General features: G+C 38.8%; 1 protein-coding gene across 1 annotated transcript in view; it reads right to left on the bottom strand.

The window, feature by feature from the left end:
- LOC127788616 (uncharacterized) overlaps positions 1–15,965 on the bottom strand; it is a 91,711-nt gene that overhangs the window by 60,200 nt on the left and 15,546 nt on the right. Inside the window, exons 3-5 of the mRNA XM_052317105.1 lie at positions 5,939–6,049; positions 5,732–5,797; positions 5,482–5,646 (exon numbers count right to left, since the gene is read on the bottom strand). Of these exons, the coding sequence (XP_052173065.1) occupies positions 5,482–5,646; positions 5,732–5,797; positions 5,939–6,049 (342 nt within the window). The remainder of the gene's footprint in view (positions 1–5,481; positions 5,647–5,731; positions 5,798–5,938; positions 6,050–15,965) is intronic.

Genomic DNA, 15,965 nt, shown 5'->3' with positions numbered 1-15,965 from the left:
ACAGCCTGAAAGCTTTGTGAGTTCTCAATTTCCTTCTCATGTTTGTCAATTGAAAAAGTCTATTTATGGTCTCAAACAATCTCCTTGAGCTTGGTACACAAAACTAAGGTTTGCGTTGCGAGATTCGGGTTTCATAAGAGTTGTTTCTGATGTTTCTCATGTTTCTCTGTTCATTAAAAGAACCTCCAAGTTTGTGTTGTTTGTTTTGGTGTTTGTGGATAATATTCTTGTCATGGGGTCTGATTCCATAGCTCTCCAAGCCTATATTCGGGATTTGGCCACCCATTTTGCTCTTAAAACTCCAGGATCTGTTAACTACTTCCTAGGATTTGAAGCTTATAGAGACTACTGGTATATACCTCACTCAATCCAAACACACTTTGGACTTATTGAAAAAGGCAGCAATGCAAGATTGCAAGCCCTGTGCTACTCCCATGAATTCAGGCATTTCTTTGACTGATGAGGGTGATTTGTTTTTTGAGCCATCTCTCTATAGAACCATCATTGGTTCTCTTTAGTATTTGACATATACTCGACCAAACATTGCATTTGTAGTGAATAAGTTGAGTCAATTCTTGTCATCTCCTAAGTTGCAACATTGGTTAACTTGCAAAAGGTTGCTTCGGTACCTTAAAGGGACAATTGGTGTAGGCTTGTTGTTTGCTTCTTCTCTTAGTGATTTGTCATTAACCGTGTATATTGATGCTAATCATGCAGGTTGTAAGGTCACTAGACGATCTACCAGTGGGTTATGTGTCTTCTTTGGCAAGAACTTATGGGTTTGGGGCTCAAGGAAACAATTTGTGGTGGTCAAGTCTGTTGGTGAAGCTGAATATAAGGTTGTAGCACAGAGGGTGACTGAGGTTTTGTGGCTCAAATCTCTATTCTCAGAGTTAGGTTATCCATATGTTCATACTCCAATCCTATGGTGTGATAATCTGGCAGCCAAAAGTTTAGCTAAGAATCCAATTTTCACTCTTATACCAAGCACATTGAGATTGATGTGCATTTTGTATGAGAGAAAGTAGAAAATGATGATGTTGAAATCCGATATGTTCCCACTCTTCATCAGGTGGCTGATATTTTCAATAAAGGATTGTCAAAGGACAAGTTTTTGTTCCTATGCAACAAACTTGGTCTCAACATGTCACCTATGTATCACAATCATGCTGGTACTCTAGAAAGTCTATAGCTCAATTCTTTGTCATCTGCTACGGAGTCAGATTTGAGGGGAAATGTGGAAGAAATTGATGTCTAATAACCTACCGATAGTAGTCTTTGTTATTATGTTGTTGTATTGAATTAAAGTAACCATTATTAGTTGTGATTCTGTTGTATTGGTTTTAAGCATTGTAAGGTTGTTAAGCGGTTAAGCTAAGTATATAAACTTAGCTTCATTTCAAGTTTCTGTATTGAATTCATTTTTCTATGCAATAAAGTTTAGTGAGGTTCTTTTTCTCTAGCGTTTCTCTAGTTTAGCAAGGTTCTTTTGCTCTATTTTTTTCTCTCTAGCGTTTCTTCTTGCATAGGTGATTTACTAGGTCCCCCCATTTTAGTGAGTGACACTCTTGGCGTACACATTGCTTCAAATAAGAAAAATCACTAAAACATTATACCACCACATTAGAACCTAACCAACCCCATGAGAAAGACATTCTTTTAGATCTCCATCAAGAAGCACCTAGGTATGACAAAAGGTGTTTAAATTTTGATGAACCAATAAGTAGTAATCATAAAATAATGTGAAAAAATGCTAGGATTCTAGGAAGGGAACATAGGAAATTACCTCTGCCCCATAGGTATAGACAGGATGATCATAGGAATATTACTAAGAGCGTTAAAGTGGATGTTCCTTTTAGATTGCTCATGGCTACTTTCGTTGCACCCTATTGATGTTATACCCTCAACCCTGATGCCCAAATTTCTAAGCCTATAGAAAATTTAGCCGAGCACATTCATGACTTGCATGCAAGGATTAGACATAATACTGCAATGGATAATGTTGATTGTAGACTTGTTCCTAAAGTGTATTATAGGGCTAGGGAAGTTAAAGAAAGTGATTATGTCATGGTTCGTATTCAAGCTTATCACTTCTCAAAACATTCTTTCAAGAAAATACATGCTTGAGCTAGTAGCCCATTTTCTATAATTCGTAGACTTGAATCTAAAGCTTTCTTTACTTGATTTGTCTGATAATATGAATATTAGTCCTCTTTTAGATGTTGAACATTTATCACCTTATTAAGGCACATTTGAGCCTTCTATTTTAGCCACCAGTGTTCCAACGGATCATCAAGTCATTCGTTCCTGCTCCCTACAAGGCAAAAGGATGGCATAGGAGTTGTACTCAACAATGAGATTGTGGCTTCATCTCATAGTGGGCATTGCAAATTCCTTATCAAGTGGAAAGTTTGTCCAAATTCAAAAGCTACTTGGATTAATAAGGATTTTTGCATCTTAGATCCCAAGCCCTTAGAGTAGTACTTGTGGTCCAACTCATCGAAGTTGAGTTCTCTCCAACTAGTGTAGAATGATGGGGCATAGAAGTAGATATTATGAAAAATATTACTCTTGGTATAGAAATAGAAATTTATTTTTATTTCTTTTGTGTAGTTTCTAATTTCTTTTGTTTATCCTTTAGTTAATCCTTTATTCATTAGGTTTCAATAAAACCCTTAGGTTGGGACCATGTGCATTAGAATCCTAATTAGAGTAGGATTACATATATTAGTTGCCTATATATGGTTGATTAGGATGTAACTAAAAGCAGACTATGACTATTGATTTTGATATATGGTTCTTTATATGCAATTGGATGCTTCTTAAATTCAAATTTTTTTTATTCAAACCGAAACATAGAGCAAGATTTACATTGGAAGGCTAGTGCCAAGTGTCAAATTGCAAGAAGAATGCAAAAAGCCTTTTTGAAAGGAGATGGCTAAAAGACAAAGGGTATAAAGACACTAGGTCAAAATTAGATTTGTAATTATTTCTTATTTTTTGCAAAATAATATATACCTAGCAAGTACTTAAAGTTCATTTGATAAATATCTAAATGGTGGAGTTCATATGGATCATCAACTCAAAACTTGCAAAGTTTTGCTATTATAGTTTTAAGTCTCACAAGTATAGCTAGCAAAAGTTTATTTCCTATTTTTTGCAAAACAATAATAGCAAGTAAATACCTAAGAGTTTATTTGATAAACAAATGAACGATGGAGATGGAGTTTAAACGGGTCATCAACTCCAAACTTGCAATAGTTTGCTATTAGAGTTTTAAGTCTCACATGCAGTGCTTCTAGTTGTGAGATAAATTAGAGTATTTTTTAACATGTAAGAAACCACTATAACATATTTGGTGCTTTTGATTTACTTAATGTTCTTCATTAAGTTATTTTTTATTTGTGCAACTTTGTAGCAAAAGGAAAAAGGGTCAAACACAATTACACCTAAATGATTTGGTTTTTGTTAAGTCAAGCATTGAGGCAATAATATAATAGGCACGATAATGTTGATTCTATTACAATGGTGATAGTAATGAGTGATTGGTCTTCCAAAATTTGTTTTCAATGATCATTCTTAACATGGGACAATGTTGCAAGGGTGTTCATTAAATATGCCTATCCATTAAAGAAGACAAATGCAAGTGTTGCTTCTTCATCATCATCATAAGGAAACAGTGCATCTGGATCCACTCGATTGCAACTCAGATGATGAGACTAATTTGAAGGAAATTGATGAAGATATTAACTGTTAGATCATAGATGAAGAAATAGAACTACAAGACTGAACTTCAATTTGATGATGCAGATTGAGAAATGAGTACATGTAATTTTTAATTCGGGTCGTTATTTTATAATTACTTAATTTTCTATGTTTGTAAATTGAATTTCATTTTACTTGCTCCTCATTTCATGAATTTGTCTACTTGCCTTGAAATTTGAAACAATGCTTCATGTTGATGTTCTATACTTCTGGTAGTTGAAATAATATTATTGTTATAGCTTTAGTTATTTGTTATTCATGATTTTATGAGCATTCACCTCTTTATAGTTATAATTAAAAGTAACGGCATATAAGTATTTTATGAGTAAATTGCACTCAAAGCCTCTGTTGTTTGGATTATTTGCATAGAGACCTTCAAGTGGTTTAAATGGTTCTAAAGGTTCTTGTGGGTTAATTTTTTTGCTTGGATACCCCTTCCATTATAAATGTCATCAATTAAAGCTTAATTAAGATAATTTAAGTTAATTAAACATAATAAAGTTAAATTAATTTAAATTTAACCAAAAAAATCCATCAATTGCTAGAACCATTACTTGAAATGATGGATCTCTCACCTAAAACAACTGGTTTCAACTTGTAGCAATGACGTGGATCGGCTCTCTCTCTCTGGTAGTTGATTACATGGCAAGTACCATGGCTTTGCCAACATGCGACAGAAGTCGAACTCGCATTGGGTTCGATTTCTGCAAATCAAACCCAATAGGGTTCAATTGGATTTGATTTCTAAATAATTAAACCCAGCCAAACACACAGTAGGTTCGATTTTTGCAAATCAAACAAGGATTCAATTGGGTTCAATTTTACAAAGAAATCAAAAACGAACCGTATGGTTTGAACCCATATGGATTAGTTCAATTTGGAAAAATTGATTCAATAAAAGGACGAGAGAGAAGAGAAGAGATATAGAGATCACGAAAGAAGAAGAAGCCGCGAGAGCAACACCAATCACTAAAGAAAAACAACAAATTGGAAGAACCTACAATGGTCAATCATTCCCTTTAAGAGGGGCCCCTCTACTGCAGTGACGAAGGCACGAGACTCAACAATGAGAAAAGGGCTTCCTTGGCAAGAGGGTTGGGCGATTGTTAGCGAGGTGGCAGCATTGCAATGGGTGCCATCATCAACGCTAGTCCTATCTCTACTTCGTTCACCCTCCTCACTCCACCATTGATCCCCCCCACCCTCCTCTCCCTCTCCATCAACCTCTTAGAATCATATCCTCAACCTAGTACAAGCCAAGTTATTGAACATCAACTGACGATGGGATCTAACTAGACCCCGCTACCAACCCAAAAGCTATATTTTATTTTTGTTTTTATTTTAGATTTTGATTATTTTAACATTAATTAGACTTTAATTAGTGTAATTTAACTTAATTAGTTTTAATTAATTTAATTTTAATTAATTAAGGTTTAATAAACAGTGCTTGTGACAAAAGGGCTATATTAGCGAGAAAACTATACCACAAGAACCTCTAGAACCATTTTTAAGCAACAAAGGGTCTGAATGCAAATGACCCAAACCACGGGGCTGAATGCGATCTATCCAGCATTGTATACACATTTTGAATAGATATGCACCTTGTGCCTCAACTCCAAGCACTCTTGGTGCCTCAGTGCTCCTTGTACCTTTGACATCTATGATAGGACATTCCTAACTCAACGAAGCAGAATTTAAAAATATATATTAATTTACCTGCTTGGCATCATCCCTGAATTTTTCCTTCCCAACTGCCATTCCAACCAAACTTATACATTCCATGGCCTTAGCACGAAGCATGCGGTTTGATTTGTCAGTTGCATTCACCAAAATAGCCTTCAAGTAAGGCATAACTGCATCATAGTACTTTTTGAAGTGTTCCTATTGATGACCCAAAAGATAGAATTACTTATTTACAATAGAGATAGAATGTTTACAATTAAAGAAAACTTACTGAATGAAATACCTGGGATGAATCAGCAACTGATGCTAAAGCAGTCAACGCCCCCTCTTGCACCATTTGTTTGCCATTCTAGAATCAAAATTACCAGTTAGATACAGAAAATATTTTTTTTTTCACTAGCCCAAAAAAAAAAAAAAAAAGATTTTCCTTATTTCAGGTAATTGCATTTCACTTATGTGTCATTGATACTGTTCTCCTCAAGCTGTATACCTGTAACTGTAACAGTACAAGCAGTTTGCTCACAATTCCATCCAAGTAAGGTGTTAAAATATCGGGAGTGCAGTTCTCACTAAAATTGAGCACGGCTGAAGCAGCATGTGCCTGTGAAAAAGTGCAATCAGGGAAAGGCAACCAATAAATACAAATTTTGTTTCAAATTATACAAGTTATACAATAACAAATTATGAACCATGAGACACAAAAAACAACATGGGACAATAATTACAACAAACTGCACGCACAAGTCAAAGTACCAAGACATGGTAGAAAAGAAACAAAATTGTATCATGGCAAGAGCCTTACTATTGGTCACAAGACATTATAGATTATCAAGCACATGAAGATGGAATCAAATAAAGGAAAGGAAAGTTCCATAATTCATCCTAAGAGGTTTGTGGAAGGATTCTATTCACATTCGTTTTCTAAAATCACCTCATTACCTATGGACATTTAGTATAAACCAATAATATGAAACCAGATTAAACTGGATGGTTATGGTTAGACCGGGTTAACTGCAAACGATTGCTAGATCAGTCCAAGCATCATAATCATCATCATCAACTGCACTTCATTGTAATCAAGTAAGGGTTGCTGGCACAACATTCTCAATGTCAATTGACTTCTAAAGGTCACATGGACAATATAAATCCATGCAAAAGAACAGTGGTAAAATTTTATGCCAAACACCCTTCTTCACACAAACCTCTAGTACGGGAATGATTGTCACAGCCCAAGGTCACCACTGTAATTAGTAGCTTGGTATGATTGTAATTAGAAGTTCAGTATGATGGTAATTAGGACCCAAGCTGCACATGGCCACTTGGGTACTAATGGCAGAGAGTTAGTTACTTAGAAGAACTCTCTAGATTGTAACCAAAGCAGCCTACAAATAAAAGCTATCTCAGGAGGGCGGGGATCATGCGAGGATTATTTGTTGTGTCATTTGTATTAGATTAGGATATATGCATAATCAGAACATTGCATTGTAGCATTTGTATTTTTCCTATCATAATGTTAGATGTATAAGTCTTCTAGAAAATTTGGTTTTTAAAAGGAGAATGACTGACCAGTTAAATTAGTTATTTCCGGTCAGTCAATCGGTTGGTTATTTCCATGTAATCCACGGCTCTATGGCTATTAAATAGAGATCATAGGATAGGGATAGTGGATCAGTTTTAGTGCGCCTCATTCCGGAAAGGGTTGGTTCCAGTTTCTGTCTTGCGTTTGGGATTGAGTGAGAGAGGAAGAGAGTGGTTGGGTATAGCTTATAATCTCGGAATTCTGCTAAGCTTTCAAGGTATATGGGCTGGGTAGAATTAAGGTTCTCTTTGTAATCATCCTAAAGGATTATCAAGATAGTGGATTAGAGGTGCTCTAGCAGTCTGGACGTAGGTCTCATTTTGAGACCGAACTAGGATAAATTCTTGTGTTTTTCTTACTGTGTTTGTCATTCTCTTGTGTGTTTCAACTTTCAAATATCATTGTGTTCTCAAGTGTGGTAGTGCCTAGGGTTAGCTATTTGAGTTGAGAGAATTTGAGGGAGTGCTACGATATACTCTAACAACGTGGTATTAGAGCCAAGAAGACTTCTTCAGCGATCAAGATTTTCAAGAAACTCAGGGAAACTCGCTCATCTCAAGAAATCGATATGGCGCCATCTACCTCCAAATTTGACATCGACAAATTCGATGGGACAAATGACTTCGACTTATGGAGGATAAAGATGGAAGCTCTTCTCTATAGTCAAGGACTCGAAGGAGCTTTGGACCAAGAAGCCAAGATAGCAGACACAACTATTGGGAAAGAAGTACCGGTGGTGACTTTAGAACAAGAGAAGGCTCAGAAAGAAATCAACAAAAAGGCCTACAGTACGCTGATTTTAAGTTTGGGAGATAAAGTATTTCGAGAGGTATCGAAGTGGAAGATGGCGGCAAAAACCTGGAAGAAACTTGAAGATCTCTACCTAAAAAGAACTCTGTTCAGCCGTCTATACTTAAAGGCTAGGTTTTTTAACTTTAAAATGCAAGAATCTCAAAAATTGCATGATCATTTAGATGAATTTAACAAGTTGTGCCTAGACTTAGAGAACATAAGAGTGAAATATGAAAATGAGGACAAAGAGTTAGTGCTCTTATATTCACTGCCTAAGTCTTATGAGAATTCGTAGATATCCTTCAACATGGTAGGAATAAGCTCACATTAGATGATGTCATAGGTGTATTAAACTCCAAAGAACTAAGGTTTAAGATGAATGATAAAACTTCTCCTAGGGATGCCTTATCAATTAGGTCAAGAAGTACAAAGAAAGACCAAAAGAATAGAGTTACATCTAGGTCTAAGTCTAGAAATGGAAAAGGCCCGATAAAATGTTATTATTGTCAGCAAGAAGGCTACATTAAGCATCTCTGTCCTAAGAGAAAGAAGGATCTTGTTGAGAAAGAAAATTCAGGAGGAGGGGCAAACTATTGTGACTCTGGTTATGACAGTTCGAAAGCCCTAATAGTAAGTGAAAATGCAGACAGCCTAGAGTGGGTCCTGGACTCTAGCTGCTCCTTCCACATGACCCCAAGAAGACATTGGTTGCAAAATTTTAGAGAAATCAATGGAGGAAAGGTCTTACTTGGAAATAACCATGAATGTAAGGTTCAAGGGATTGGAGATATTAGGTTAAAGCTCCATGATGGCTCTCCTAAGACCCTCTCATCAGTGAGGTATGTCCCTGAATTAAAGAGAAATCTGATTTCTCTAAGTGAACTGGATAGGAATGGTCTTAAGTTTAAAGGTGAGGGTGGAGCTCTCCAGATTTCAAAGGGATCTTTAATCTGCATAAGGGTTGTTTTAAAGAATGGGATTTACCTCTTGCAGGCCACCACTCTAAGTGGTGAAACTGCAGCCGTTAGCATTAATTCTAGGTCCAAAGCAAGTCTGTGTCATTTAAGAATGTCGCATATTAGTGAGCAAGGGCTCAAGGAACTTGCAAACTAGGGTATTCTAGATTTAGGACAGTCTCTAGAATTAAATAAATGTGAATCCTGCATCTTGGGCAAGGCAGCCAAAGTTAAATTCAATAAAACAACAATCCATTCATCTAAAGCACCCCTAGATTATATACATTCAGACTTATGGGGTCCAGCCCAAACAAAAACTCATGGGGGCTCTTGGTATTTCCTATCAATTATAGATGACTACTCAAGGATGTTGTGGGTATATGTTCTAAAATCAAAGGATAACACTTTTGAAACATTTAGGACATGGAAAAGTATAATAGAGAACCAAAAGGGTAGGTCGGTCAAGGTCATAAGAACTGACAATGAGCTGGAATTTTGTAATAGAGAATTTGACCAAATGTGTAAGGATGGTGGTATTATTAGACACCTTACAGCTCCCGAAAATCCCAAGCAAAATGGGGTTGCCAAGAGGATGAATAGAACCCTCTTAGAAAAGGTAAGATGCATCCTTTTCCATGCTCACTTACCCAAGTCTTTTTGGGGGGAAGCTGTTGTTGCAGTTGTTCACGTTCTTAATAGAACACCCTCCAAAGCCATCAGTCTTCAAACTCCGTATGAAAGATGGACCGGACATAAGCCAAGTTTAGCCCACCTTAGAGTATTTGGCTGCCTAGCCTATGCTCATGTAAAGCAAGGAAAACTAGAAACAAGGGCAAAGAAATGCTTGTTCATTGGTTATCCATCCGGTGTTAGAAGCTACAAACTATGGAACTTAGAATCAGATGGACCAAGGACTATAGTTTCTAGGGATGTTTCATTTGATGAGGAGTCTACCATTAAATCAGGAAGCCTTGAACCACAGCATGATCAAGAGGAACCTAGAGAAGCAGTTCGGGTGGAGATTCCTAATATAACCCCAAACCTAACCCAAGATATCCCAGAATTCGAACATGAAATTCCTGAAGCTAAACCTTCTAGTGACCATCACCAGGACCAAGAACCTTCTCAAAATGAAGGGGTAGTCGATAGCAGTGATGTAGATTCTAGCCTAGGAGACCTCCCTAACCCTAATAGGTACAATGTGGCTAGAGACCGGCAGCCTAGATCCCGTAGGCCTCCCCAAAGGTATGGTTACTCAAACCTAGTAACCTATGCATTCTCTAGTGCAACAGAATCTATAGGAGAAGAGCCTCTTACTTATGAAAAGGCAATGGCCTCAAAGGATGCAAATAAATGGCTGGAAGCCATGCAATCTGAGATTGCATCCCTTAAAAAGAACCACACCTGGGAATTGGTCAAAAGACCAAAAGGGCAGCGTGTGGTAAGCTGCAAATGATTGTATAAAATAAAAGAAGGAGCATGTGAGAATTCTAAGCCTAGGTTTAAGGCAAGACTAGTGGCTAGGGGTTTTACCCAAGTGCCGGGAGTTGATTTTAATGAGGTGCTCTCTCCAGTGGTAAGACACACCTCTATACGAATTCTCTTAGCCATTACTTCTCAATTAAATTTATATCTTGAGCAAATGGATGTAACAACCGCTTTTCTTCATAGGGATCTAGAGAAGAAGATTTTAATCGCCTCATTCCGAAAAGGGTTGGTTACGGTTTCTGTCTTGCATTTGGGATTGAGTGAGAAAGGAAGAGAGTGGCTGGGTATAGCTTGTAATCTCGGAATTCTGCTAAGCTTTCAGGACACATATCTTTTCCCTATCTTTCTTCTACACATCCCCCCCCCGGGCGGGAATTCTCTCGGTTGTTCTCTCTCGCCAATTCTCTTTTCTCTTCCTCAATTCCGGAAGAGTCCACTGTCAAATCTCGGATCTGACAATTGATATCAGAGCCGACGATTTGGTCGAAGCATTGTATCATGGTTGAAGGCAGCAAGGCAAAACAAATAGAATCCAGATTGGATACCATCAAAATTGGGATGCGCTAGAATCAGGAACAGGTGGATGACCGCCTGGGGACTCTGGAGCTTGGGATCCAACAAACTCAAAATGAGATTAGTCGGAGCCGATCAGAGAATGCGACCAATTTGGATCGAGAGGTGAATGGAATTAGGGAGGAATTCGCTGGATTGAGCCAATAGTTGAGTGTTGCCTTGAGCATGTTTGCCCGACAGCCCAACGCTAACCTACCAATGGATTTTCTTCTCAGGGGTTCATCGACACCAATTCAAACAACGCCATAGGACAAGGGCCAATGATTAGATGGAAGTAGGGGATATGATGGACAAGAGGATGAGAATTTGACCTGAGAAGTTGGGGGAACTCACTCCACACCCCCAGGCCTGCGGATGGACATTGTCACGTTTGAAAGAGATAAGCCTAGATGGTGGATTAGGCAATGCGAGCAGATATTCTATCAGTATAGGGTGGCAAAAAGAGAGAAGGTCAATATGGTTGCAGCCAAGCCCTAGCCCCAAGGCGCCAAGGCCTGAGTATATACGATAAAGAGTTGTTGGCTATGCTAATGGCTATAGAGAAGTGGAGATACTATCAGGAGGGAAGGCGATTTACTACAAGGACAAATCATGAGAATTTGAAATTTCTCTCCCAACAGAGAGCCCATAACCAGTTACAGCGAAAGGGAATTACCAAATTGATGGGGTTTGACTATGTTATACAGTACAAGAAGGGAAAGGAAAATTTAGTGGCGCACACATTTGAAGCAAGAGCTTCAAGGTGCACAAAAGAAAAACATGAGAAGAAGAAAGAAAACCTCGCTGAAACTTTACAGAATAAGAAATAAAAATTACAACTTGAGAGAGAAGGTATAGCTAAGTATTTATACTCAGCTATCCTTGATAACAAATAGTTGTTGCAGGTTGCAACAATCAGCTAACCGTCGAGCTAACAGCCTAACTAATCCAACTAATCCAATCATTACTTATAGTCTTATAACAATACAGCATAAATACAACAATTACAGTTACAGCAATATAATGCAATTGCAGCATAACATAAGGAAGTACACAGCAGCTAATCAAATGTTATTTCCTTCTACAGCATTATCAAGAAGAGAGAATGCATCTAGTTGTCATGCTATCTCAGTCATGGTTCCCAATTGGATACAAGATAATACATGCAGCTATGAGCAGACTGCATGAATTAAGGAGATACTTACCAAGCTGGCAGTACAACCCCAAGAGGAGTCCGGTTACATTTTCAAGGCTGGGTTGCTAAGGTACCAAGACAGGGTAGTCATTGGGGAGGATGCTCAGCTGAAGAAACGCATCCTTCAATCACTGCATGACTCACCTATAGGAGTGCATTCTGGGCTGAATATTGTAGAAGGAAGTATTTTCTGATTTGCTTATATGCAAGTTACTTTGTTAATTTAGTTGATAGTTGATGTTGCTGTAATACTGTTTGCATTTTACTCCATGTATTGGTGTTGTATCTGTTAGGCGATTATGTTCTATCCGTTTCTTAGCTTGTTGTCTTGCTGAGTATAAATATAAACTCAGCAGAGTTCTTGTTGTTCTTTTCATTCATTTTCGTTTCATCTGAGTTTATTCAGAGAGTTACGAGAGCTGCTCTCGATTGTGCCCTAGTTTGCTAATTTGTTTGCCCAAGTATACTGTTTCATGGTATCAAAGCCATTGATGTAAGTCATGACTCTGAATCCCAATCTTAGTGCCACCTCTTCCCTTCCACCTCACTCATCCTCATCTTTATCATCGGCATCGTAGTCTGATTTTGTTGCGGTTGCAAAGGCTTTTAGTTTTATTCCAATAAAATTGGATTCTGGCAATTATATCTTTTGGAAGGCACAAGTTCTGGCTACAATCAGAGCCTTTGACCTACTGTCGTTTCTTAACAAGATTCCACCGCCACTGAAGTACGTAGCAGATCCTTATGATGGAGAATCTGGAACTCAAAAGGTGAACTCGACGTACCTAAATTGGCTACGATCGGACCAGTTGCTTCTAGGCTTGCTCTTTTCGACAATTGACAAGAAGGTCTTGGCGCAGGTAATCGTGAATCATCTGTCGAGGTATGGTCTTCACTTGAAAGTTTATATTCACGACAAACGATTGCTTAGTCTTTTCAACTAAAGCAACAGCTAAGATTAGTTAGGAAGAATTCTCTATCTATCAATGACTACATTCTTAAGATCAAAACGATTGGACATGCTCTAGCTGCCATAGGCGAGCCTTTGGATGATAAGGAAATACTTCTTGCAATTCTAAATGGTTTAGATCACGATTATGAAACAGTGGTGCGCCTAATCACTTACCAAATGGATGATATACATCTTGAGAAAGTGCAGTACTTGTTGCTAATGCACGAACAAAGACTAGCCTATGAGAATTTGCCACAATCAACAAAAACTTTGATTCAGTTACACATTCACCTATGCAAGTTAATATGACTGCAAATACAACAAGAGGTGCTAGTAATTTTGTGACCAATAGAGGAGGTTTCGCTCAAAGAGGTGGTGGTTATATGAATCAAGGGGGAAGAGGACGAGGCAAACAATCTGGTAGATGGATTTATTGCCAATTGTGTGGCAAGCCAAGGCACTTCGTTGATAGGTGTTATCATAGATTTGATAGGAATTTTCAAAGAACACCTACTTCTAATCAAAGATTTGGAAATCCCCAAGTCTCTACTCAATTAGATTCAAGAACCTTTCTAGCCTCCCCAAGTAATTCTAATGAGGCCTACACGAGTGATATAGATTCTATCCAAGGAGTTCATTATAATAACTTTCCTCAGCCTCTTAACCACGCATCTCAGCCTTCTACACCAGATCATTCCTAGTTTGTTGATTCTGGTGCAACGAACCATATCACTTCCAATCTAAACAATCTGTCACTACATGCTCCTTAAAATGGTGGTGACAAAGTCTCTATTGGTAATGGTAAGTAGCTCTCTATTTCTAATGTTGGTCTTGGATAGTTATGTTCATAAACAAAACCTAAATCTTGTATTACCTTGCCAAATGTTTTACATGTGCCTAGCATGAAGAAAAATCTAATTAGTGTCTTCACAACTTACAAAAGACCACGATCTTGTTGTTGAATTTAACTCTCACGCTTGTTTGATCAAAGACAAGAATACGGGACAAGTGCTACTCAGAGGACAACTTTAGGATGGGCTATACCAACTGAGTTCAACTTTTGGTCCTGCTAATCCTAGCTCTCCAACTCATTCTATTAAACCTAGACATGTTGTTAGCAATACATTTCCTTCAAATTGTAACGAGTTTTCTTTCAACAAGTGTAACAAACAAGATCCATTTAGTCATGGACCGTCACCTAGTGTAAATGTTGCCCAAAACAATAATGTGTACTAGCAATGGCATGCAAAGCTACATTCACCTATATTCCATAACCCAAATGTTTAGAGAGAGAAGCTCTCAACTCCAAGGGGGGAAACTTTCTGGGGGAAGACGTGAGATGAAGACTATGAGGGCGGCTGAGATTGAGTTCCTGTAATTCTCTAGTTGTTTTGTGAGCCGATCGATTTGAAGCTTAGTGCGGTGTGGGCCCTCGCAGTTCTGGATTGCTTTCATTGTGTCAGTCCCCCGATTGAGTTTGTGGAGCTCGCTGAAGCTGGGGGCCATCTCTGGTGGTCCTGCAAAGGTGCTGTCGGCCATTAGTGGGATTCCTTAATTTTTTGGCAGTCCTGGTCGTATTTGTTATAGCTACCCATCCTTTCTGAGATGAATAGAAAGAAGATTAATGGAGTTGTAAAGGATGTGGGGCCATCAGCTGAGGACGTCTTTAAAACGTTTGGGATTAAACCCTCGAATGTTTTACCGATTGAAGCTCCTAACCCTGGTTGCGACAAGATCACTTCTGTGGGACCAAGATCTGTTCCAGAGAAGGAGGTTTCGAGCCAACAGGTTATCTCGAAGCCTGGCCCTTCTCCCAAAGGTCAAGAAATCCCTCAGGCGATCCCGTCTAAGGCAAGAAACCAAGTTCCTGCTACGAACAGAAACCCGAAACCCTCATGAGGGCTAGAGTTCTGCACAAGCTGAGAAGATGGGGAAGTCGCCTCTAGAATCGATCCCTCTCCCTACGAATGGAGACCAGGAGGTTCATCAGGTGAGTACATCCTCTCTAGGGACGTGTGAGTCTAATCCTAGGGAACCACAGGACCATACAAAGGTGTCCAAGAATGCTGAGATTGATGATAAAGCTAAGGCTGCACCATGAGTGGGTCTTTTCAGGAAGAACAGAAATCTGGAGAACGGGATTTCCCTAAAAACATTTGACATCCAAGATGAGGAGATCTCTCTTGGGGCCCAAGATGTCTTCGATGTTGAGAAAGCTTGGGGCTTCAGTTTGGTTGGGTATTCTGCTAGTAAATTTCTGGGTAAGTCAGCCTTGATGCAACTGTGTAGCTCTTGGAACATACGGTATAGATTCTTTGCCCATTCAAGTGGTTGGCTCATTTTCTGATTTGCAAGTGAGCATGATCGCAACTAGGTTCTTAGGGGGGTCGTATGTTGTTTTTGGAAGACCCCTGATGCTTAAAGTGATGCCTGCCTGTTTCCAATTTGATGATTTGGGGGATTTCTCGATCCCAATGTGGATTAAACTACCAGGGCTCCCTCTTGATTGCTGGCATCCTAACTCCTTGGGAAAAATTGCATCCAAAATTGGAAGGCCAATATCGACAGACCAACTCACTCCTACTATGGAGAGGGTCTCTTACGCCCGTATTCTGATGGAAGTTGATGCATCAAAGGAGCTGGTCAAAAATGTAAAGATCAGAATGCCCAATGGACAGCTCAGAGAACAGCAGGTTGTTTTTGAGTTTGAACCTAAATTTTGCTTGGACTGTAAATCCTTTAGTCATTCCACGATTGGGTGCAAGTCCAAAATTCAAAAGCCTATGGGCTTGGATCCTCAGGTAGTGATGCAAGATGGCTCCTGGTCAAGGGATGAGGGAGATAATCTCCATTATGTGGATGGTGCTTCTGATCCAAAAACGAGTGCATCAGCGAAACCCCTGGGTGAGCAATTGAAGGATCTCGCATCCTTGCTCCCTGTTCCGGAATCCAATCCCAAGAGAGATGATGGTTTTAAGGGGCATCATTTGGAGCAAAGAGAGG

Source organism: Diospyros lotus, chromosome 1 (assembly GCF_014633365.1).
Source record: "Diospyros lotus cultivar Yz01 chromosome 1, ASM1463336v1, whole genome shotgun sequence".
Taxonomy (NCBI): Eukaryota; Viridiplantae; Streptophyta; class Magnoliopsida; order Ericales; family Ebenaceae; genus Diospyros; species Diospyros lotus.
This window is presented reverse-complemented; position numbering and strand designations above follow the sequence as displayed.